The sequence below is a fragment of the Neofelis nebulosa genome, chromosome 4, assembly GCF_028018385.1.
Source record: "Neofelis nebulosa isolate mNeoNeb1 chromosome 4, mNeoNeb1.pri, whole genome shotgun sequence".
Lineage (NCBI taxonomy): Eukaryota > Metazoa > Chordata > Mammalia > Carnivora > Felidae > Neofelis > Neofelis nebulosa.
Window position 1 is genome coordinate 77,776,642 of NC_080785.1, and position 26,908 is coordinate 77,803,549.

General features: G+C 36.5%; 1 protein-coding gene across 22 annotated transcripts in view; it reads right to left on the minus strand.

The window, feature by feature from the left end:
- The window catches only part of ADAM22 (ADAM metallopeptidase domain 22), a 237,456-nt gene that overhangs the window by 25,971 nt on the left and 184,577 nt on the right, over window positions 1-26,908 (minus strand). For 19 of the 22 annotated variants that reach the window (XR_009260505.1, XM_058725183.1, XM_058725176.1 and 16 more), the window contains exons 18-26: window positions 25,544-25,624; window positions 22,472-22,522; window positions 22,185-22,248; window positions 20,375-20,480; window positions 18,190-18,309; window positions 14,619-14,787; window positions 12,393-12,507; window positions 9,455-9,545; window positions 5,621-5,638 (exon numbers count right to left, since the gene is read on the minus strand). Coding sequence is in view for 21 of the 22 variants with exons in the window: in XM_058725183.1 (XP_058581166.1) it covers window positions 5,621-5,638; window positions 9,455-9,545; window positions 12,393-12,507; window positions 14,619-14,787; window positions 18,190-18,309; window positions 20,375-20,480; window positions 22,185-22,248; window positions 22,472-22,522; window positions 25,544-25,624 (815 nt within the window). In the remaining variant the exon portion in view is untranslated. The remainder of the gene's footprint in view (window positions 1-5,620; window positions 5,639-9,454; window positions 9,546-12,392; window positions 12,508-14,618; window positions 14,788-18,189; window positions 18,310-20,374; window positions 20,481-22,184; window positions 22,249-22,471; window positions 22,523-25,543; window positions 25,625-26,908) is intronic. The other 3 variants (XM_058725184.1, XM_058725195.1, XM_058725175.1) reach the window with 2 other exon arrangements.

Sequence of the window (26,908 nt, forward strand, 5' to 3'; positions counted from 1 at the left end):
ACATATTCCTTCAAAATATTTTTAACCCCTTACGTGACTTCAGCTGATAATTATAACCTTTTTTCTTTTTCCCAGTATATTACAAAACATTAATTTTTTATAAGAAATAAGGCAATTTCCCCATATTCATAGTGTTAATAAGACAGAGGTGGTTGGATGGCTCAGCCACTTAAGCGTCCAGCTTTGGCTCAGGTCATGATCTTATGTTGGGCTTTGTGCTGACAGCTCAGAGCCTGAAACCTCCTTGTGAGTTCAAGCTTTGCATCAAGACCTGCTCCAGCTCAAAGCCTGGAGCCTGCTTTGGATTCTGTGTCTCCCTCTCTCTGCCCTTCCCCTACTCATGTGCACACACTCTCTCTCCCTCTCTCCCAAAAATAAACATTAAAAAATTATAAAAATATAGTAATACAGGACAAATGATACATATTCTTATTCAAGAGATCTTTAATCTCTGGAATCACATTTTCTGCCTTGCCTCCTATGAGTAAAATATTCTATCAATGCTCAAAAAAAATGATCTCAATAAAATCAGAGCTCTGTATGTCGTCTCAGGGAGGAAACTTTCCTTTTGGATATTAATATTATAAAAGAATGCCAAGGAACATCCATCAATATCACATTTCCAATAATAATCCTTATGGTTAAATCCTTTTCATCATTATTACCTTTAATGATCATCTGTATAAGATGATGAGATGTAACTCACTACAAATTAAAAAAAGACAAGTTCCAAATCCACTTGAATTTTCCCATTAATCTAGCCCCTAAATTACCTTCTCTTTACATGGTTCTAGCATTTGTGCATTTACCCAGGGCTCACTTAGCTGATCATGCAGGCTTAAATGGACTGCCTCTCATGATGGATGGGCTTAGATTTGTTGTTGGTTTGTTGTTGTTGTTGTTTTAACTGTGCACATTTTACACTCCTTCAACATAATTCCTCTGCAGTGCATGGGCATCTATCACACAACGCACAAAACTCCTAAATGCCAAATATATCATAAACTGTGGGCTTCATTCAAGGGGCTGGAAGGAAGTTCAAGTACAATGAACTTCTGGGGCATGGCCTTGTTTTTATCGTGATGGGCAGATTAGATTCTTACCTTACCTCTATCGGGAAGACTCCAAAATATAGACGCTACTCTGCATTCTCCTTACAATTCCATAAGGAATGCATGTAACTTTCTTCACATATTAAATGAATAAAAATGTTAATTATAAATTAAGAATTTTGTTAAATCTCTTAAGAATAATATTTAACATTCTTCACTGTCCAGAAATTTATCCTTCATCAATATCCATTACAGATTATAACAAACTGATTTCTTCTTGCTTAAACTTTAGTGAAGATAGAGAGTATCAGGTCCCCATGATCAATGAAATAATATTTCATCATTTGTTACATAAGATCATAAGTGACCAGCTAAATGATTCTTTAAAAAATTTTAACTGAATGTATTTTTCTAGTCTTTGTGACTTTCTTCTTAAATTTTGCTCATTTCATGGAATTTTGAATCAAGAAGTGATTACTACATTAGATGGCCTGACCAGTGCCAAGTTTTGTAATGGGAACATTACCTCATGTTTCCCACATTATATGCAAATATTGTAGACATGCGCATGAATTTTTATAAATAATGACCAAATGAAAATAAAAGTTTATTTAACTAAATTCTTTTTCCTCAAGAAGGAACCCTCTTATGAGGGAAATCTGGTATTTCTTTAAAGGGTCCATTGAACCATAATATTTAATTTAATAATCCTTACACAGACTCAAAATGAGAATACAATGAGAAAAAGTAAGTCTTAACCTTCATGCTGAAGGAAGCATTTCTCCAATGTTTTCTTGGTACCTGGGTTGTCTGATATTGGAATTGTTACTTTACTGTTTTAAGAAATATTGTGTAATGTGTACCAAGTCACATTGACAGATGCATGAATGTCACTGAAATAATAATAATGATAGTAATAATAATAATGTAAAAACAAATTAAGATAGGTTTGAAAAAAATGAGGGAGGGTGGTTCACAAGCAGAAAATAAACTGGTTAAAAAGGATGAGAGAGAAAAGAAGAGGGGAAAGGGGTTTCTGCTTAAGGAATAGATCAGGATGATATGATCTAGTTATTTATTCTATTTCACATTAATTACAATGATGTGTGTTCATTTCAGACAAAGGAAGAAAATATTTCAGCTCACTATGGATGTCTCATAAATCCAAGTTCAGATTAATGTTTTCTTATTCTATTGCTCTTTGCAAACCTATCTGAAAACTAAAGCTCAAACTTGTAATTCTTGTTACAAAGTATACAGATGCTGGGGCACCTAGTTGGCTCAGTTAGTGAAGCTTGAGACTCTTGTCTCGGGGTTATGAGTTTGAGCCCCCTGCTGGGTGTAGAGATTGCTTAAAAATAAAACCTAAAAAAAAAAAAAAAAGTATACAGCTGCTAAATCCTAAAGCAATTATGCTAAAAATGTAAGTGATAGCATCAACTGAAAATATTAATGGAAGTCTTCTTCCCTGAAGATTTTAAAGAAAAAGATCAATAGCCATCTATCCAACCACATGATGTGTAAGAACTCTCGGTGGCTCCTAGGTTACATGGTTCTACCCTTCACAAGGTAACATCAGCAGATTTAAAGTAGTATCATTCATGTATTGGGTTCTGCCTCTACTGTGCCCCAGAACAGGGTTCTATTTTTTATTAAGCAATTTGTAAACAAAAAGAAAACAATGGGTTTGCTTCACATCTTTTTGCCAGACCTGCTATTAAACCTATCATGCCAAGTTATCAAGCTCCTTCACAGAAGTACTTGCCTGACCTCTCCAATAATTTGAAAGTTATGCCCAATGGCATTTCTGAGCCATTATATCATTAGTAAGAATCTGATAACTAGCTACATATTTAATACGGTCTTGCATTTAGTGTCAAAGCAAACCTTTATGTTCGCGAATACCTATACCAGGTCAACCAGTATGTGTGGGTCTCATTCATACCCATGAATGCTGCCTTTCTCTTTGAGAATAACCACATCCACCTCCTTTATTTGAAGATCAGAAAAACACAAAGCCCTCAGAGACCACATACTAATAACTTCCCTTGCGATAATGCTTTATAGATTACAAAGAACTTTATCTGGTTTTAAAGTTGTGGAAAGTTTAAGTGATTTCCCAAGACCACATCCTAGCAAGTGGATTTCTGATTTCTTGCCAATTGGTCCGCTCACCATGGAACCTCAGAGGAAAACCTACCTTAAAGGCAAGGATGACTCAAAATTCTTATTTTATTTCCTGGCATCTTTTAGAACTGGACACATCTTTATTTGAATCCCTGACAATATTTTTATGAGACTATAAATTTCTTAATGCATCCTTTGTTCCATTCACCTTACCACCTGCTCTGTAACCATTGACAAATATTCTCAAAAAGTAAAGTCCTTAAGAAGATATTTATACATTTACGACTTGCTGATCTAAAGTCCACTGTTTGCTACTTCTCCACTTTGAGGATTATTATACAAGGCCTAAGATTCATTAGCAATGGACAGGGCAAAAATAAATAAAGTTTGTGATGAAACATATCAAAATACATAAAATAAATATCTGTCGAAGATGTGACAGCTCTCAAAATAATGAACAAGATTCCAAAAAAGTAACCAGATCAACAAAATGATGACTCAGTAATACCAGGAGGCATGAAATTTTATCAGACATATAACGAAAATTCTTAATGTAAAAATGTTAACTGTGCCTGAGCATATATTGAGATAGACTAAGAAACTGGTACACAGTTTTGCCTATGAATAATTTTTTGTACCGTGGGCAATCCCCTAATTCTGGATAATACTCTTGGTGAGAATGTGTCTTGGAGCACTGGTTTAGGTTTGCTTATGTTACACAGTAGTGACATTTTACTTTCTATCTTATATAGCTAGCAATATTAAATTACTTTAGAGTCTTAGCTACTATGGAAATGAGCCTGGGTCATCAATATTTGATCTTATTAGTCTAATTTTATTTTTCAATAGAGAAATCCACCAAACTTAGATTTCAGTGTGACTGATCAAATTCTACCCAATAGAAAGCTTAAATGATTCCAGCTCTTCTCCTGTAGTTCCAGACACTAGAATTTTAAACATATCAAAAAGAAATCTAGTTTTTAAAACTTAATTAATTTTGTTTAGGTTTACCTTTTACATTAATGATGAGTTAGTTACCCAGAGCAAGGTGAATATTTTCTATTATCTATGCTAACTGACCAAGATCTGCCTTGTGAGCACATTTATAGAGACTATACTAATGGCTAAAGTCTTCTAGGAATTTTAAATTTTAACATGGAAGGAAACCAAATGAAAAAATGAAATCTGGTTGGGGAGTGAAAAGGTGTTATCACGTTTATTACTTCTTATTTCTAATCTGCCTCTGACATTTAATGGAACAGTGGGGAGAGTTATGTAGGAACCTGCACAGATATCTTGAGCACAAAACTAGTACTATGTGATGTGCAAGACCTGGTCTGGCTCATCTATTTCCAGGATATTTAAATGTTTTTATTGGGGCGCCTGGGTGGCTCAGTAAGTTAAGCGTCCAACTTCAGCTTAGGTCACTATCTTGTGGTCAGGGGATTTGAGCTTCACTTCCAGCTCTGTGCTGACAGCTCAGAGCCTGGAGCCTTCTTCGGATTCTGTGTCTCCCTCTGTCTCTGCCCCTCCCCTGCTTGTGCTCTGTCTCTCTCTCTCTCTCTCTCAAAAATAAATAAACATTAAAAATTTTTATTAATAAATAATTTTTTGTATCAACAGCTAAGAACATTAATAATTTTTTAAATGTGAAAAGTGAAGGAGATATCTCAATATGGACTAATTTAGATTTAGAAAAAATAGGCATTTTAATAAAACTACATGAATGCTTTGTATCTCTTTTTATGCTGTTAGCTAAACACAGATTTTAAGGTTATGATGAATAGGGGTACCTGACTTTATGGGCTTTTATATTTATAAAAAAAGTACACTAGACAATCTGAGATTCTAGTAATGCAAATCATTTCTTTACCTAGGCAATTACCTAATCAGTACAAAAATATTTTCTTAGGCAGAGATAATCAGGCCCATTAAGTACTAGGACATTCTCCTGAACCCAACACAGTGCCCACAGAAATGTTATCATTTATGAATGGAAGTTACTAATATAACAACAGTAACAAATAAAAAATAAATTCCTTTATAAAGTACTAGGCAATAAGATTGTTTAAAAGATGAAGAAAAGCCAATTAATTAATGTAAACACAAGTGGTTCCTTAACATAGAGGAAGTTTGTTTTAGATGGAAAAAAAATTCAATTCCACACATATTACTATAAAGGTAATACAAGTAACTGCTATTACTGTAGTATTGTTGGATGAAAGAACCATTAAAATTAAACAATAGGTCTATTTTAAAGTAATACATTCCTCAGCACCATTATTAAAATTATCATTTCAAGGTCATGAAAAACAAGATTGCTTTATCATTTCAACACAAAAACAAAGTCAACCTGATTTATAACTGCATGTATAAATTCCAAGGATGCTAACAGGATTTAAGCTTTTCAGTTATATGTTCAGGTTATTCTCATCACATACCTCTGTTCTCGATAATTTCTTTTCATGGACAAGAAGAAAAGGGGGGGAAAAAAAGAATTAGTTACCTATGGAAGTACATTCAGAGAGAGCACTAAACATAAAAGCTCTAACACTCATCGAAAGGTCTCTACAAAGGATTTTGAATTGCAGAACTAAAATGAGGAATACAGTCTCTCTCTTACACACACACACACACACACACACTCCTCACTTCATCTTTAGAAATGATACCAATGGATTAGTGACAATATTTTCAAATAACTATTTTTAAAAGCATAAATAAGCTTCAGTTATTAGAAAAATAACTGTCTTCTCAATATCAATTGTACCATATTTAACATTTAGTAATGCTCTAAAGTCAATCTTACTCAACTTACTTATATAAATTAACTGTGCTTCCATAGAAATAAAAATCATAATTCATTCCTTTTTGAATCTATACCTGCAAACTAAAGCTCTTCCTAAGAATTTCAAATAGGAGAACATAACTGGACCCTAGAACATTTTATGTCATCATGTATGTAAAATATTAGAGTGAGTTAATTCACCGCTGTTATGGACCTTCTAATTTACCACTACTTACTGAAACTGTACACTGGAAATACTTTGTTCAAAGTTTAGTCTCTGTTTTTCACTAAAACAAAATTACATGAGTTTTAAAACACATGATCTTAAAAATGTGTCCTAGATGGTATAGTAGTTAAGACACCAGAACTCAAAAGAGTTAATTTTTAACTTTCTATCATGACCTAATTAAGTTTTAGTATTTTGAAGACAAGTTAGAAAGGCCAAGCAACTGACTAGTGGGCTCCTTCCTCCTAGATCAAGCATGTTTCCATATTGCTTTCATTTGTAGCACCTTCCTCTGCCTATCTAGTCCAATACGTATATTGGCTTTTTAAAAAAAATTTTTAATGTTTACTTATTTTTTGGAAGCAGAGAGAGACAGAGCATGAGTGGCAGAGGAACAGAGAGAGAGGGAGACACAGAATCCAAAGCAGGCTCCAGATTCTGAGCTGTCAGCACAGAGACCAATGCGGGGCTCGAACTCATGAACCGTGAGATCATGACCTGAAGTCAGATGCTTAGCTGACTGAGCCACCTAGGCACCCCAAGTATCTTGGTTTAATGATGAGCTCATGAGAGTAAAAGTTCCAATTTGTTACTTATGATTTTTCATTCTTCAAACCACTGGATAGTGGGGGAGAGAATAAGCTCCAGAATTTTTCTATTCAGTATGTTTTAATTTTATTGCCTCAGTGTGATTACGTGAGTGGTCTATCAGTTCCAAGTGAGTATTGCTCATTGCCTATTCCTGCCATTCCTTCACTCCAAGGCTTGGAGAAGGGGTAGAAAGTTTAATTGGAAGGATTAATGAGGAAATGAATTCCCACGTCCTACATCCATCTTTGAATTTCAAATAGAATATGAAATTCATGAATTTAATTCCTATATTAAAACTTAGACATTCTCTTTCTATTCTTAAACATATTCTGAATAAGTTTAGTAGCATTAAAACTTCCATCATTTATGTTCAAACTATTTATGAAGAGGATACTGTTGTATGAATAAGATTGGTATTTTTCCTTAGTGAATATACAAAGTACAAATATTCAGAAATGGAAAAAAACAGTGAAATCTCAAAAGAATTTCATAAAAATAAGAAATGATATAAAGAAATAAGTATTTTAATTCTAATTATTAAAGCAAAGGTAATTTCATTAGCAATAGGAGAAGTTTAGATTTCATATTTTCTGAAAAGTAATTTTTTTCCAAGATTGCGAAAACATGAAATACCAATTTGCATCAGTAGGTGGCAGAAAACTGCACACAATAGAACTAATAATTTTGCTTTCCCCTTTTCCCATGACCAATGAAACCCCTGAGCTACTTCAAGAATGCAAAGCTTCTGATGACAATTGCCACATAGGTCTTAAATCAGGGAAGTTGAGGAAACAGTGTTACTCCAAGATGGGGCTGATTCACCTGAGGTGTGAGGCAAGATCAAACAACAAATACACAGAAACGCCTTCCTTTCAAACGTGGGATTTTACAACTTCTAATGTTATGCTGAAATCAGCTCGTGCAAATATAAGTATGCAATATACCTGATGGCCTGCACATCAAAAAGGCCCATAGGTAGTGAGCATGTATGAGCCGGTACAGAGCTAGGTTCTCATTTAATCAAGGCAAAGCATTCCTACTGTGCTGTGCCCTCCTTCACTGGTCTAGGCTGTATTTACTATGCTGTGCTGAACTATATACTATGCTGTCTGGGTTGCTTGTTAATATAGCCTTCCACAAATGCCTTCTATATTTTAATGCCTTTAGCATATGAACTTTATTGTGGCAGTAAGTTAAATGTTTTCCATCAAAGAAACTTTCAGAGTTTTGACCTCGGAAAGAGCAACAGCCATGTACGCTTTTAAAGAAATTTCCTTTAACTCAACTGGTTTAAGACTATGTCAGGTAATAATAATAGTAATAGCACATAATTATATAGTGCCTAGCCTACTGAAAGCCTTGGGGTAATTTGGAAGCCTAAACTATTCTAATACCCAAGTCTTTCAGTGAACTAAGTTTGGTCTATGAGGGCGAAAAGGTGCTAAAATGCGGTAATGGCCAGAATGCCTAGAAAAAATTGCAGGCCCTTCAAAAGGGAGAAGCCCTGTTGGCCCGGGGTGCTAAGACATCATCATCAGAGATCAGTAGAACTATGATTTTAAGTTGAAATATTAAACATAACTTAAGGTTCACCACATTTAAGTGTCAATTTATTAAATTTAAATAATTTACTTGAATACTAAGGAAATTTTTTACATCATAAGATATACTTTAAAAGGAAGTTGAACGTATTAAATATACAAATAAGTTTGGAATTTTTGAAGTCATTTACTCAGCTAAATGTTCAACGAGATGCAGGATTCAAAAGTTATATAATTTATAACTTTTTAAAAATTATATATAAGAACTAAAAACTTGTAAATTGAACTTGGAAGCTTAAGAATTAGGTTGTAGGGGTACCCGGGTGGCTCAGTAGGTTAAGCATCTGACTTCAGCTCAGGTCATGATCTCACGATTCGTGGGTTCAAACCCCATGTTGGGCTCTACGCTGACAGTGTAGAGACTGAAGCCTGCTTCAGATTCTGTGTCTCCCTCTCTCTATGCCCCTCCCCACTCACGCTCTCTCTCAACAATAAACACTAAAAAAGGAATTAGATTGTAAAAGTTGTAACTTAAAGCTGAATTTTAATTTGAACAAATAAAATAATCTCTGAACAGTATTTTATTCACACACAAAAACCCAATATTAACAAATAATAGTATCTCCTTCATACTGCCTATGAAGATAAAGAGGTTTTGTCCTCAGCAGGATGCAAGGCCATACCAAGTACGCAGCCAACAGATGTGCTGCTGCTGTTCTTGTCAATATTGATGTTATCACTGGGGTGGTTAGTAAAGCACTATGCTCCCTACATAACTATCTTGCCTAGATTTTTGGATATGGGTTTAAGTCAAGAGAACCTGTGTCACTAAAGAGCCAATCCACACAGCCTTAGTTTAAGACACGATTTAGATTGATTTCACTTCACACCATGGTTTTTAAAACAATATTCTTTACTTTGAGAATAGAAGGCAGTTATTTCAAAATCTATTTTCAAGAATAATAAATCATGATTACCTCTAATCATGCCAAGAATGATCACTGATTGCATGTTCAGCCAGAATGATTTTCACTGAAAATGCTACAAAACTTTCTAGATGTTTAATTCACTTAAACAAAATGTTTTAAAGTATATTTTGATAGTAACAATACTGAGACATTTCACTTACTTATAACCCCATGCAGTTATTCCTAATATGAGGGCCAGCACCAAGATAGTGCCAGCGATTATGCCTATTATGATATTGGTACCAGCAACACCTACAGGGAAAAAAGAAAACAATGAAGATCAAGTGTATGTAATTGAAATTTTGATACAAAGTTCTTTCAGGAACTTTATTCTCCATATTTGGAATCATGACACTAACAAAATTATTTGTTTTAAAAAGTGGGTATTGTTTTCTTTTACCAGTCTCAATGTTAGAGAATATTTTTTTTCATTTAATGTTTTTGACCTACAATTGATACACTGTTGTAGTGGTTTCAGTTGTACAGCATAATGATTTGGTATTTGTACATACTGTGGAGTAAAAAAATGGGTGTTTTTTAAAAGGATAAAAAAATCAACCATTACTTCACAATCCCCATCAACTGTTTTTTAAAAAATAATTCTTGGCTTACATTCCCTTTTAATTCTTGTCCCAGTGCGTTCTGCAGTTTTATTTTCCATGTAATTTTCTCAAAAATAAGATGAGGTCAATGAACTACAAGAAGAGTAAAGACTGAAAAAAAAGGGAGGGTAAAGGTGACCCTACTATATTGCCATAGCACTCTCTGGACAAGAACTTGTAGAAATTCATGTTCTTTTTTACTCTGACCTCTTCCTCAGGAATTCCAGAGATGTTACAGTCTTTGTCTCTCCATCTTTTTTTTTTTCAAGTTTATTTATTTTGAGAGAGAGACAGCACATAGAAGAGAGAAGAGAGAACATGAGTGGGGCAGGGGCAGAGAGAAAGAAAATCCCAAGCAGGTTCTAAGCACTGTCAGCGCAGAGCCCAAAGCAGGACTCAAACCCATGAACTGTGAGATCATGACCTGAGCCAAAATCAAGAGTCGGATGTTTAACTGAATGAGCCACCTGGGTGCCCCCATGTCACTCCATCTTGACAACTTATGCAAAGTTCTTATTGCTCCCACTTGTACGTGTGATACACTGTCACTCATATATAAGCTCCTTAAGAGAGAAAACATGTCTACAGAGTTATACAATCAGTGCTCAGGTGATACAGATAATACAAGCACCGGGCTTGTAGTTCCCAGTCTTTGTAACAATGGCTGACATCCTAGAGAAGGAAAAACCAAAGATAGAGTGTAGTGAGCAGGAGATCAGTGCTGGTCAGGCATGAGAGTGAGGCAGCAGCAGACTGGTAGAGGGCCAAGACTGGGCTGACTCTCAGGATTCAGTAATGGCACTGTTGTGTCACCACCTGCTGTCAGATAGGCAGAGATGTAATCCATAGGGGAGATCATGGTGGTGTGAGTGGCCCAGTAAGTCAAAGCCTTGGTCAAAATGCTCAAGTGACAGCCCAAGAGCAGAAAAGACTGATCAGAGGCCTGGCTGTTTTGCTGATAATGATCTGCACCACACATTTCAATCACCCAGATCTGTTTCACTCAGAGCAGCTCAGATCTCTTTTTGTCTGCTGCACTCATGAAGCATCCTTCTAGATGTCAACCATCAGTGATCATGTGCAACAGAGCAGATGGCAAATCCCCATGACAGAAGTGGCAGCCTCCTTGTCTGGGAGCCCTCAGTAAATCATTTCGGGAGCAGGGCATCTGAGGAAACTGGCAGACTCCACCCTGCCCAGGTCCTCTGTGAGATGGGTGGATGCAGAGGACCTTCTGGGTCAGTGGGGTTTTCCCACTGTAAGGCCTGGCATGTCTGTATTCTCTTCCTTTTCTTCCAGTGATTTTTAACAGGGATCAATAAACTTGGATGCCAGCCTGGTTATTTCTAAGTAATGGTAAGACTTTTGACAAGTCACTTAAATCCATGGATCTGAATAGCCACATCTCTGCTTTAACTGCTGAAAAGAAGCTCCACATTACCATTGCTAAGGCTGAGGATACCAGAATCTTAATTCTTTCACTTTCCTTGCTAAAGTCATCTTGGCTAAGCATTTTAACCTGTCTGGATGATTACAATGAACATACTTCTTTTTTCTCATCCTTTGGAAGTGAATGGACTTCAGAATTTGAGAACTTCTGTATGTAGAACACTCAATCATGAAAGATAATAAAATAGTTTAAAAGGGGACCTCTCCTTGCAAAGTATGCATTCTTTCAACTATCCGCGTTTAATTTCTACTTCTCCAGTTGGACCATTCTAGCTTTTAGATCTGCACCTGTTGTTTATTATCCATGTCCTTAATCCCCTTCCAGGCACCTTGGCTAAGGTTACTACTTCTAGAATTACCTACAGTTCAGGCTACAGAACTCGGGTTGAATACAGATGAGATTCTATAATGAAAAATATTAAAGTCGGGGCACCTGGGTGGCTCAGTCTGTTAAGCATCCGACTCTTGGTTTCGGCTCAGGTCATGATCTCATGATTCGTGAGATTGGGCCCCACTCACCTCAGGCCCTGCACGGATAACCCAGAGCCTGTTTGGGATTCTCTCTCACCCTCTCTCTCTCTGCCCATCCCCTGCTCATGCTTGCTTTCTTCTCTTTCTGTCTCTCAAAATAAATAAATAAACGTAAGAAAAAAACACACATTAAAGTCAACAAGATATTTAAAACTCAATTCTTCAACTGTTTTTTTTTCCTACGTATTCAGTCCCCAATATAAAATTCTTCCCTTAAATTCAGACAGTTCAGAAAGAGGACTACTGCTTTTTCACTTAACTTCTAGGGTTTTGTTGTCAGCTCCCAAAAATAGAATACTTGAAAAATCTCAGTCTCATGTAGGACAAGATGAGGCTCAATCAGTAGACTGAGTTATATTCAATATTACACATGATTACAAGTTAATGGAAAATATCAACTTCATATTGTAGATCCCAGTTGTGTTTTATAGTTGAATTATAATCTAAATGAAACTGTCTGAAGAGTTTCCTTTAGTTATGCATAAAACTATGTAATGGCACCAAATCCAGTACCTACCATTGCCAGACAGAGTAATGCCAGTCTTGGAGTCCTCATTGTGAGGGAAGTAAGTGCTGCAGTCTGCACCCACCCAGTGTCTGTTACACACACACTTCAGCTCATTACTGCAAACCTGAAATCCAAAATCAATCAAGAGGAAACGTCAACTCTCTGATACAATGGCATGAAAACTAAAGAGTGATTTCTAATTGTTATATGCCTAGAATTTGATGGTACTGAAAAATTATCGGTACTTTCTTCTTCATACTAATTACCTTATTTCTCACTCAAGTACCCAAAATAATATTTTCTAGAGATCAGCAGTTAGACCCAAAGGGAAAAATGAATTTTAACAGGGGAAATGAGTTTACAGTCCAAAAAGAAACCAATGAAATTACTGTTTTGAATTTCATTAACTTAAATTTTATAGGAGGGAGGTTTTTATTTTTTTATTTAAAAAAATTTTATAGGAGGGAGACTTATAAAACTAAGCAGAAATACAAGCATTTGCCAATTATCTAATACAAACGTTTCTTTCTTCCAAACATAATGTCAGGAATTCTAGATGAAGAAGACATTGTTATCATTAGCATGAATGAACAAGAAATAATTTCAATGTTTTTGCCCTATCCCCCAAAAAGCATTTCCGCTAACATTTTCTTACTTATTAAAGAAAGAAGACTTACTAGACTCATCTATAGGAGCAGAACTACTTACCACATGCCTTCTCTATTTTCATTTGGTGTAAGAATTCCTATCCTTTGGCAAAAAGTTACTAGTAAGACCTCCCTAAGAAACTTCTTGGCACATTCCTGGGGATCTACGTGGAATGACCAGGATTAAAGGCTGACAATTTCAGGACAGGGATCCTTCACCTCAACTGGATATTATGACCAGTTCAAGCAAAGAATCTGGTGAGGGTAGAAAGAAAATCATAGTACATGCCAAAAGAAAAAGAAGTGAAAATTATTTTATTAGTATAGGAATTCCTAACTGAAAATGAGAAAACTATAGTCACTAATAGAGCATGTTTATCTAAGCTACAAATTTTGTTATCTAGGACTAACATTATCAGATAGATATATGACAGAAAGAATAAAATTTAGTATTTTATACAATGCCATTATTTCTATTCATTTGTTGATAAACACTTCCCTGAATTATTCAGTTTTCATTTCGAGGAGTTATCCTCAGCTGATACACACTTGGTGTGGCCACAACAGGTACTTATGATCTGTTCTAATTGCTTAGTGCCTGGACAATACGAATTGTTAAATACTGTGGCCAATGATCTTCCCTTTTACACCCTTTTTAAAAAACCCCATTACAGTTTATTAAAATTTGTCTCCCAGATCACTTGTAGAAAACTGGCCATTATACTTCTATTATATGAGATCACATTAACATGATAAGAAAGAAAAACAGAAGAATTTGGTTAGGAAAACTATACTTTTTCTTATTCCCAGGCTTGCACAGATTACGCAAGAGAAAATATTCCAGTGACTATAACCAAATAACTGTTTACATGCCAGCTAGAAACACGGATAAGCATATTTTCCATTTTTACAAAATAAACAGGTTAGGGTCATGTCTATTTCTTTTTTTTTTTTTTTTTTTTTTTTAAATTTTTTTTTTTTTTTTTCAACGTTTTTTATTGATTTTTGGGACAGAGAGAGACAGAGCATGAACGGGGGAGGGGCAGAGAGAGAGGGAGACACAGAATGGGAAACAGGCTCCAGGCTCCGAGCCATCAGCCCAGAGCCCGACGCGGGGCTCGAACTCACGGACCGCGAGATCGTGACCTGGCTGAAGTCGGACGCTTAACCGACTGCGCCACCCAGGCGCCCCAACTTTTTTTTTTTTTTTTAATTTTTTTTAATGTTTTTATTTATTTTTAAGACAGAGAGAGACAGAGCATGAGCAGGGAAGGGGAAGAGAGAGAGGGAGACACAGAATCGGAAGCAGGCTCCAGGCTCTGAGCCATCAGCCCAGAGCTCGATATGGGGCTCGAACTCACAGACTGTGAGATCATGACCTGAGCCGAAGTCGGACGCTCAACTGACTGAGCCACCCAGGTGCCCCCCCCTTTTTTTTTTAATTTTTCTTTAATGTTTTTATTTATTTTTGAGACAGAGAGACAGAGCATGAGCAGGGAAGGGGCAGAGAGAGAAGGAGAGGTCATGTCTATTTCTGTGTTACAAAAGAATAGAGGAGTTTCCCTATGGCAAGGTACTGAATACTTACTCCATTTCCTGAACAAACAGTGCCTTCTTTATTGCTTAAGCAAGTACTAAAGTTGAAGGAAGCCACAGGAAGACACCTGTGTTCTAAGCACATCATTTGGGGACCACAAGGTGTCCCATCTTCCACATAGCCAAGATCTACATCTTCCTCAAGCTTCACATGCCCACCACTGAAAAAAAGGAAGCAAAAAGAAAATAGGATTGTATTAAGTCACATTCATTTTGAGAATCTGCTTTAAAAAACTAAAAAGTGGGCAAGAAAGTATTGCCCACTTATTGTACAACTGCAATAAAGTCGTACAGTGCTCTCTCTTCCACCATATATTCCTCCTTGGAAGAAACTACTTTCTACTCTATTTTCTACTCATCATCTAATAAAAAACAACAGCATGAGCATTTTCTTCCTTTAAATGAAGAAAGCAATTGAATCTTTTGATCTAATGCTTTTGAGATATTGACATATTTTAGAATTTGAACATAATTATTATAGCAAAGGTGTGAATTAAAATAGCTTTATCATTTTGCCTTGGATATCATGTACAAGTCAAGTGAGGCATTATTGCTAGGATTTGATTTGGTAGTTGTAATTGTAGGTTTCAAGATTTCAAACATGTTTCAAACAAGCATGAGAACTGGTCTGGGTTTACATTTCCCAAGAAGGTTAATAATTTAAAAATTATATTAGAGAATGGCTAAAATATTTAATTTCACTATTCAATAGAGCAAGCCTACATGTTCTATAGAAATTTAAAAAACCAGAATGAGATAAAAATGTATATTCATAGTTGATTTACTCATATGGTGCCATGTCAATGCCAGCACATAAATCTCAATTCTTTTTATTTATTTTTATCAAAATGACACAAGCATACAGTTTAAAGAGTCATTCAGATAAATCAGTTCTTTAAATGCAATAAAGTCTTACAGTGCTCTCTCCTCCACCATATATTCCTCCTTGGAAGAAACTACTTTCTACTCTTAATTGATTCTTTTGTTATTTATCCACACATTTTTAAATAATGAGTGTTACTATTTTTAATTTTTCCATTTCAGATATTAGCAACCAACTTACCTCTATGGAACTTGAAGATTTATGTCTTTTTCCTATACCCCCATCATAAATTTTGTTTAATGAATAGTTAAATCAATAATAAAAAGGCACAGTATTATGACTATGTAAATGTTATTCAGTTGAGTGATACAGTGTGCCATAATTAAGTCTTTTCTTTCCTGCACAACTCTTCATTTTCCCTCAAATTAGCAAGTCTCTTATTTGTTGTTTTTGCCTACTTTTTAAGAATCTGTCACCAATGTAAAACTGATCAAACTCTGCTAACCCCAAATCCATACTCGAGATGTGTCTTGAGCATCAGTTCATCTTCCTGCAGAAATCTCTCCTGGAGTTTCCATCTGCAGTCTGCCCTGCTCCTGTCTGATCTAGTTGTCTACTGTACCTTGTGGAAAACTTGAACACTTGGACTTCCCCTCACCATTCATTGCAGGATTGCCCTGTCTTCATGGTGGGTATTTTGTTTCCTACATGCACAGCCTTTCTCTTAGTTTACTCTTTGATTTTGGTGGAGTACAATTTCACCAATAGCTTCCTGAGAAATGGTACAGGGCAATAAATTCAGGGGCAACCTGAATATCGAAAAGTGTCTCTATTTTCTACTTTCACACTTGATTGATAAGGTATAGAAATAAGGTACAGAACTTATTTCAAAAATCATGTTCTCCATTGTCTTCTGATTCCCAGGGCTCCTGTTAATAAGATTCCAAGTCTGATCCTTTTTTTCTCCTCTCTGGAAACATCTGGGATTCCTTTCTTTGTCCTAAGGTTGTGAAATTTCACAATGACATGTTTAAATGTGCCTCTAATTTCACTCAGTGTATTTGGCACTGGTGAACCTGTCAATGTAGAAACTCAAGTCTATCCATTGTAGACAATCAAAGTCACTCATTGACAATTTCTTCCCTGGTATTTTCTCTGTTCATCGTGTCTATTCTAACTTGGTGAGGTTTTCTCTATGGTTCCATTCCTTTGCTGCTTTTGCCCTACTTTCTGGGAGATAATTTCAACTACTGAGTTTAATTCCTACCTCCCTATTTTAAAATTTCCAACAGCATTTTATTTCTATGAATGCTCTTCATTTTTTTAAATTTTTTTCTATTTTGAGTAAGAGACACAGCAAGCGAGCAGGGGAAAGGTACAGAGGGAGAAAGAGAGGGAATCTTAAGCAGGCTCCACACTCAGCATGGAGCCTGACACAGGGCTCAGTCCCACATCTCTGGCATCAAGAGTCGGATGCTCAACCGACTGAGCCACCCAGGCACCCCCGCTCTTCATTAAATAGCACTTTATTCTGGTTTCATGATAGAAATATCTTATCTCTCATAAATATTGACAGGTGCCTTTTTTTCTGGCTCTTTTTAACTCTTTGTGTATGTGTGTTAGAGCCTTTATTCACATGTCTGATAAACTGCTCATATTTGAGTTAGGAAATCAGATAAACTATAGGAGATTTTAGGGCTTTCTGGCTGAACATCAATGAGGCTAGACCACTTCCATACACCCTGATATCAATATTGCCGGCTATCCTTCAGTTTGGAAACCTGCTTTATTATCTGCAGAATGTAAAGCTCAAATCTTTATTGGGAGGGTGAGCAATCCCCAGTTTAGGTGGGTCAGGCAATCTGTTAGCAGACTTTCAACTATCTTCTTTATTTTAGCCCTTCCTTGCCCCAAATCCTTTACTCCCTCTTGCAGAAGTAGATGATGCTACCAATTTTTGAGCCTTTGGGAACTAACTTTATATACTGGGCTAGCTCTCAGTTTTCCCCGTTACTGACTTAGGAATTCAGCTTTCTTAGTTTTTTTTTTTTTAATTTTTTTTTAACGTTTATTTATTTTTGAGACAGAGAGAGACAGAGCATGAATGGGGGAGGGTCAGAGAGAGGGAGACACAGAATCTGAAACAGGCTTCAGGCTCTGAGCTGTCAGCACAGAGCCCAATGTGGGGCTCGAACTCACAGACCGCGAGATCATGACCTGAGCCAAAGTCAGCCGCTTAACTGACTGAGCCACCCAGGCGCCCCTCAGCTTTCTTAGTTTTGACAACTATTTGCCACACATCCATTTGCCTTCCATGCTCCAAAATTTTGTTGTTGTTGTCTCTTCTCCCTTTCTCTGCCTCCCTGTGGATACATGAATTCTAAAAAAAGATCCAGTTAGTGTCATTTTAGTGGGATTTCAGAAGGAAGTAAAAGAAGATGCATATATTTAATCCATTGATTTTACCCAGGAGTTCTCACTCACTTTCCTTAGTAGGAAAGAAATACAAACCAAACCCTGCAAGGTATTACTGACCCATTAAATATAGCTCCAGCAACTAAAGTCAACTAATTCTCATCTTTTCAACCCTCTTGTGTCAGAATTTACTCAGTCACCTCTCTGGGCTAGATTCCATGTCACCTTGCTAACATGCATGGGAACTGAAAACCAAAGTGATTCTACGCGGCAGTCCTCAGAAGTAAGATGAATGATGTTCTCATGGAAAGAGGTAGAGCATTACCTGCAGTTTAATGTTCTTCCCTGCTGCACAACCAAAGTAGATGTGATTTCACCGTCAAGTTCTCCAAGCCTTGGGATGTTACCAACATTGGTGCACAAAAGGTAACCACAAAGCACATCCCTGTGTTAAAAGATAACAATTCTTTACTTCTTTCCACAAAGAGAGAACAAACCATGTATAGTTAGAACAATAATCTTATCCTGCTTTAGCGTTTGTTTTTCATGTTTGTTTACATTTTATTTGCTCAAATTACAAGCTAAATACGCCCAAATTAGTTTGCCTCTCACTTTAAAAAGTGTCTTCTCTGAAACTCCTATTAGTGCACCAAAATCCCAACTGTGTTCTAGCTTTTCCTGTACTGTCCATTAGTTCAAGTATTTGTTAAAGGAAATTATCCATCAGATAGACATCTTTTAGATCAGAATCTCTTTCTCTAGAACATATTACTGGATATGTGAAAACATTTTTTAATATTTGGTAAGTGAATAAATGACCTTTGGGTGAGTATTCTTTTGGAATACAGCTCTTTCTTTAACCTGTTTCCCCCAAATAAAGAAGAATTATGTGTGTGTGGGGGGGACACACACTCATGATCCGTTTTTCAATATATTCCACTATTCTTCCAACTGCCACATATAATAACTAAACCTGTAAAATATTTGTACTGGTACAAAATATTATCTGACATATTTTCTGTATATAGAACATTTTAATTACTAACATACATAATTATAAATACATATACTGATAACTATCTTGTCAAGAATGATTAGTAGACTAGCAAGATTATATATAGAAATAGGCTTTATCAGATAGAGAAAAGAGAAAAATTAGAACTTACATCTGTCACTAGCACAGAAAAATGTATTAATTCATCCTTAAAAAACAATTTTTAAAAGTTATTTCATTTTATCATATCTATCATAAACAAAAATGCTTTCTTAACACAGAAGAGATGGTCAAAATTTTTATAAGTCTTATTTATGTGCATGGAGCTTACAAAGTACTTTAGGATATACAAAGAAAAAAAGACACGGTCAAGGAAATACACTCTCGGTGAGAAGAGAATCGCACACATAAACAACGATAAAACAGAGAGGCTGGGACAAGGGCCACAATAATAGAACAAAAGGCCGTGGGAATTCAGAGAAGAGGGAAATGACTTTACGTTTGTTTGTTTATTTTTAGAGAGAAGGAGAGATGGAGAGTAAGCAGGGCAGAGGCAGAGAGAGAGGGAGACAGAGAACCCCAAGCAGTCTCCATGCTGTCAGCACAGAGCTTGACGTGGGACTCAAACCCACAAACTGTGACATCATAACATGGGCCATAATCAAGAATTGGATGCTTAAGTGGCCAAACTACCCAGGTACCCCGAAAATGATTTATTTCTAGAATAAACCCAGAAATAATTCATAAAGTATGGAGAGAGGTGGGGGGGAGGGGCAGAGAGAAAGGGAAAGAGAGAATCCCAAGCAGGCTCTGCACAGTCAGTGCAGAGCCAGATGCAGGGTTCAAACTCACAAACTGTGAGATCATGACCTGAGCCAAAACCAAAAGTCAGACACTTAACCAACGGAGCCACCCAGATGCCCCTCAGTAGAAGAGTAGAATACAGCATGCCAGATCTGCTTGGCTTAAAACACTGTTAAGAGGCCTTTGTAATAGACCAAGCGTTAACATAGGTCTTAGCTGGGGTAATAGGAAAGGAATGAAAAGATGAATTAAATACAAATGGTGGGGGAGTAAAAGGGAAGAATGACCATGATTTGGCATTTGGACAATGTATCAGAGGGACAGTGGCATCAAGGTCCATTGTGAGGCTTCTCAACTGGAGGACAGTGAGTTATGGTGACCTCTGACAAAAACAGTGGTTTCGAAAGTCAGAGCCAGCTAACTGAGAACATATTCTGGTGGCTTTAATTTTTGTTGCTTTTGAGATGCTAGCAGGTGCCTTCTACGTGAGAAAGTCCTGAGGCAGCTGCAAGTGTGACCTGGGCCTTTGGGGAGAGGCCAGCATATGTGTTAAGATTTGGGAGGCTTCTGCAAGGTGGTGCTGGGATGCAGTGAAAAGATGAGGTGAGCAGGCAACCAAAAGCTCTGGAAGATGTAGAGAAGAGGAAATGGGACGCTGAAAGTAATGCTTGTAATTCACTAAGGGATAAACTCTGGACAAACTTCATCTCACCGTTTGTTGCACTGTATCCACGTATCTTTGTCTTTTCCACAGTTACCCTTCTCTGTCCCTTCGATGTTCAGTTTCTCATAGCAGTATTTGTCTGATGCCATCACCTCTGAAGCAGAATAGAGTTTTCTCTCAGTGAGGGACAGAACATGTGAGTTGCTCAAAATGTTTGCAGTAAGGGAAAGAAGCCATCTAAGGACTCTTCTTCATGACAATGTGGCCAGTTCCAAAACCTGGACCCATGGTTCTCCAGAGTTTTACTTGACCACAGACATCCATGACTCAGCTACATTCTTCATGACTGCTCATTGGAAATTTGGAAAACCAATCTATGTCAATCTTTGATAGGATTGAGGCTATCGGTTCCAAGGAACAACACTCCTCACAATTTGGCCAATAATTAGGGCAAGATACTACCAAATGGCTCCCAGAATAAATACTCCACACTTTAATGTCAGCGCCAAATATAAAGCACAAATTTTTCACGTGTCAATTTTTATTAATCATAACGATGAGTTTATTAAAATAGCTATGCACTATAATTAAAGATTTAAGAAACAGTATGAATTCTACCTTGTTTATAGTTAATTCTTATAGTTAATTCTATAGTTAAGTCTATAGTTAATTCTACCTTGTTAATTCCTAACAACTATCAAAAAAAAAAACACCTTAATTTTATTCTGTTCTAAATAAGCTTGAATTCATGTTAAATGTATGAGGGCCAAATAACATTTTAAACAATGTCAGCATTACAAAACTTTAATTTTGCTAAAGCCAGGGCTGGCTGATGGGATTGTCCTGTAGTGAGATCAAAAATGACTTTTGCAAACTAATCAAATGTTTGTGTATATTTTATTTTTTTTTAATTTTTAATTTTATTTTTTTATTTAAATTAAAGTTAACTTACATACAGTATAGTCTTGGTTTCGGGAGCATTTGTGTATATTTAAAAAAATAACTAGTCACCATTGGTAGTTCTTTTTCCCTACTTCTTGCGGTGAGCAACACTTTTATCTCAAGCGGGGGAAACAAAACTGTAACTCCGTTCAGAGTGCAAACGTGCACACACCTCCCCTCCCAAACAGAATGCAGCCACTATCTGTGACAAGTAAAGATCAGCATTATCTTTTGAGCTTGCTTTCTAATACAAATTGTCTTCTGAAGGAGTTTCAAAAAACACTGCTTTCAAAAGGGCCAGTAACACTGGGGGAAAAATAATGACACAACCTTTAAATACACATTTAAATAAAGATATAATTTAAGTCGTATGTTTTAGAAATCAATGTTACATTTCCCTCAGAAAGTGTGACAAACTTTGAAAGCGATAATGCTGAAATTGTTTTCTGACACAGTAGAGCTACCTCAGAAGAAGGTCACCTGTAATTTTAAGAGAGATGGTTGAGGAAGAAAAAGCCACTCTAGCTAAAGTGCTACAGTGCCAAGGGTGCCCTATCCAGGGTCCGTGTCCATTCCATATGGTTGTACAGGTTTTGCTTAAGGACATTCAGCTGAGGGAAGTGTAAACGGAGCTCAAATCCAGGTTTGTTCTATTCTCCAGGCTGCACACTCTGGGGTGGACTTCACCTGCCTGGCAGCAAAGGCACCTTATTTCTTGTCCAAAGGCACAACCAACTAGCCAAGTGTCTTTCAAGGGAGGTGTTCCTCTCTAATTCCACAAAAGTGACCCTTCCAAGACTTGCAGTGTCTTTGAGAATCCCCCAGTCATAAAGTGGTTCAAAATTAACTTCCAGCCCACACGTCATATGGCCTCATATCATATTGTGAAAGCAATCAATCCACGCTATTTACTTACTTTGCCCCCAGATGTATTTGCATTGTCTATCCCTGGTTTTACATCTTCCTCCAAAGCAAATCCCCTAAAATGGAAAAGCACACCTATTAATGATGCAGTGTCTGCTTATGTCGGATCACTGAAAAAGAAACTGCGACTGCGACAGCTAGTAGATGAGTATTATAAAGCCTTTTATCTTCAGAATGGATTACAAAACATTCAAACTGACTTTCCTCTTTTGATAAGATTTCAGTATTTCTTTCATGCTGGCACACATGAAAGATTTAGGTAAAGATGAAGTAACCTACCTGAATACCATCACATGAATATCCATCCATTTTATGAATATTTGGGGCACACTAGGAAATGAAAACAGAACTGTGAACCACGTGCACAGCAAAATATCAGGCTGAGCTAATCCCTGTAATGTTTCCATTAAAAAAAGGTAAAATAAAAGTCTGATAATATGGTAAGTCTCTTAAAACAACTGAAAATAAAAACAAAAAAGATCAAGAGAAAACAAAAGGAAATACAACAATTGGTGCACTTTCCTCTAAAAATATGCATCTACCAGAGGTATAAACAGTTGACTACATAGTAGCAAATAAAAAGAAGCAACAGCAATGACTCAGACAACCCCAACATTTCAGACCATCTTGCTTTATACAGATACATCATTCCTCAGAGCGAGAAAAACGAGAGCGCAAAACAAAAGCAAGGAGGATCCCAACGTAAACGAAGCAATAGCTAGTTTCCTCTTTTTTACCATGAGAAGCACCACAGCCCTTACTCTTAAAATGCTCCTTGAGCAGAAATCCACCTAGCGCACATTAGAAAAATCATGTTATTTTATAGCCTCGGTTTTCCCTTGTAGCAAGTGCAGAAAATTGTAAAACATTCCTGTGTGGCTATAAAGAGTAATTTTTAAATTTATTACACATTTTTTTCTATCTTTAATAATTACACACTCACTTGAGAAAAGTTAGTAAATGTAAAAAAAGTAAAAACACACACACAAAAGTCTCATGTTCCCACCACCCAGACACAATTTTTTATATTATGGTACATCTTTTTCTTTACATTTTTCTACAAAATTTTATTTTTTATTCTTTATTTACTTTCTTCTTCTTTCTTTCTTTATTTTTGAGAGAGACGGCTCATGAGAGTGGGGCAGGGGCAGAAAGAAAGAGGGAGACAGAAAATCCTAAACAGGCTTCACAAGGTCACCTCAGAGCTCAACGCAGGGCTCGAAGTCATGAACTGTGAGATCATGACCGGAGGCGAAATCAAGAGTCAGATGCTTAACCGACTGAGCCACCCAGGCGCCCCCAAAATTTGATTTTTTTAAACACAGGTATGTAATCAAGTTATAGATAGTATTTTATATTCAGCTTCTTCTCTTTATTTTTTCATCACATGAATTTCCTCATGTCACAATAAGTGTTTTTGTAGGGAATCTCTTTAATAGCTGTAGTACATTGCATTGTGCTAACAAACCATATAACCACCGTACTGCATTATTCATTTATAATTATAAAATATTATAAATTTATAAAATACTCATTTATAATTAAACAGCAGTTTATGCTGTTACAACTAATTCAACAAGAGGATCTTTATATGCCATCTTTGGATTTGGGCTTCTTTTTTTTAAAACTCCTACTTATTGGATTTCCAAAGAAGTTGCTTTAATATACTCCCCCTCCAGGAACATATGAGGCAATCATTAATTGTATCCTCATCATCACTACGTGTTAACTTAGAAAAACAATGCTAATCAGATAGTAAGAAAAGAAAATACTTTCATATGAAAGATCTTTAGTCTCTTAGGATGACTACCTTTAAAATAAAACATTTTTAATGATTAATGCAGGTCTACCACTATTGAATCCCTCTTCTCTAGAAGAAAAAGATGTAGGCTGCCCTTGTTTTCATGGCTCCAATATACATGAATTTCAGTCACCATGGTTTTGTTAAATGACATCAGTACCCCAATGACACGGTTCCAACTTCAGTTACCACAGCGTATTGACTGTGAGTAACTGCATAAAGCACAAACTTTGCTGCTAGCTCGTTAGTCTGTGGTCACTAGGTATATGACAGCTGCCATTGTGGTCATAGATCCAACCTGTCATTTCTCGCACAGTCCACAAGGGACTGGTACTTGCCTGTATGCATTTAGTTCATGCACAGACAACAAAGGTTGTAGCTGTGCTGCCTCTCTGTCTCTGGGTAATAGCACGTGACATTTTATAAAATTGGACAATCGTAAGAGGGAGCTGGCCAGAAAAAGATGAAAGTGCAGAAAAGAAATGAAAAGTGATGACACTAGAAGTGAAATTCCAATCAAACGTAAATTGACTTACAGAAAAAAAAAGCACTAACTAGGAATGCTGATACTGCTGTTTGGCCAAAAAAAAAACCCCTCCCATTCACATCTTCACATCTCCTGGAGATATTTCATGACATTGGAAGTACAAAGGATAAAATGTCAAAAGCTGATCCAAACTTAGAAGGGAGTGTGATCATTGAACAAGGCACAGAAAAGATGCTTACTATGGATCTTAAGGTTTCTGAACAGAAGACATGCACAGCTCAAACTACTCCTGATAAGGATTTTACAACAAAAATAAAGCTTTTAATTCTCAATGTTTGTTTTAATTTAGCATGCTAAATAAATACTGGTCTATTTTTTCATTTCCTTATTCACTTAAAACCAAGAGTAAGAGAGGTTTTAGTAGGCTGGCAACATTTTTTAAAGATCACAGAACAACTCTCATTTTTTCCATTGATTAAGATGACTTTACATGACTTCAGCCTGCATGGTCATTTTTATGGTCCCACACTACCATGCAAACTGAAGACTGTCTGTAAATATAAGGACTATGTGAAATCTGTGAACTCTCACCAAAGTGTATCAGTTCCCGCATCTTCTCCATTTACAACTACATGATACTAAATTCAAGAGCAGGTATTAATGGGTGAGGTGCTGCATGTGGTCTCAGATCAACAAAAGATAGAACAGACCCCTTCTCACAACCCAGTGCTCTGTGGGTCTCTGTGCCTTGGCTGGCTCCTGTCTCAACCAGCTGAATTGAAAATTAGACAAAAAAGCAAATGCCTTTTACTCTCTCCTTAAAACCAAAATAGTTAAGGTATGAATGTAGTCTTAGGTTAGTTAAACATTAAGATAAAATTACACAGAACATCTGCTCAAGCTTTGATCACAGAAACTTAAATTCCCAGAAGTAAATAAAGAGAGAATGAGAACTGATGTAGAAAAGACATCGTGTCCCTTGACACTTTGTCTGGGGGCCAGGGCACTTAAGCTACCCCTGCTTTTTTGCCATCAGGTTTAGAGGAATGATTCTGTAAAGTACCTGGCTTGAATTTCCTGAGCACGTTTCACGAATATCGCAATCATTTACTGCTTCTCGGCACACAGTCCCCATAGGCTGAAACTAAAATGAACAAAAATCAATGTGTAAAAATGTTGAAGAAAAAAAATCTTTCACAGTATCTATCGTCTTAAAAAAAAAAAGCAACATGAATATTTTTGGATAAGAATATTTTAAGCTGTTTTAAGATGGTAGTCTGAAGACCACAGTTACTGAATGAAACGTTCATTTAGTAAGTTTTCAGAGAGAGTTTCTCTTGTGTGAAAGAATTTGCATACTCATCACACAGAAGTCTTACAACATCTACTAAAATAGGGTACATCTTGATGGTACCTCTCCCCAGAAGGACAAGTCAGTCCATGTTCTACTAATTCTCCCTCTCAAAAAGGTTTTAGATTTACACTTTCCTCTTCATTTCTTACTGGCACCTTTGTCACATTACTCTTCTTTGGCTTATCTGCCAAGAATCTGAATGTTACATTCCGGGCTGAATTGCAAAAGTTAGATTTTCTGGCAAAGCAATTTCTTCCCATACTGTCCTTTATCTCCTGCCTCGTTTTTATATAGATCTATGGCTTGGTCTTTTATTCTTGTCTAATGTTCTTGTTATTTGTATACCTGTGCATGGGAAGAGTCTTTCCTCTTTGTTTGTTTGTTTTAGCTTTTTCTTTTCTCTATTTTCAACTACCTCAAATATTTCTCATAAGTATAGGGGTTACAAATAAAATTTTAAGCTCACTGAATTTATAAATTGCTAGAGTCTTTATCCTCACAAAACAGACACACAAAGTCATCATCTTCCTTCTCTCCTCTTCCATACTATTCTCTTTCCCTCTCCAAAATGCTAACAAATGCTATGCTTTTATGTCTGCTCACACAAACACACACTCGATGTGGGCCCCTCCCTCCCCCACTAACTTCCATTTTCTCTGCCTTGCTCACAACCCTCCAAGCACTTGCGTTTCCTATTGTTCCTAGAATACGAACAGCCCACTCCAGTCAGGATTTCAACAGTATTTCTTAGAAGAGCGAAACAAAATTTGTATTCATTTAGTTACCAAGTATTTACTAGGCACTTAACATGTGCCAGGCACTTTCTAGTCACTGGGGATTCAGTGGAGGAAAAAAAAGCACAAGAATCCTGCTTGCAAGGAACTCACATTTTAGTGGGAGTAAATAGGCCATGAAAATAAGGAAATAAACAAATAATTTAAAATCATATACTCTGGTTCTTATCCTTCCAATTTCTTGGGATTGAGGTAAGTAAGCCACAATTTTAGAACATCTCAGGTACAAATATAAGCAGATTTAAGATGGAGTTTATATGAGAGTGTAAATGTTCTAGAA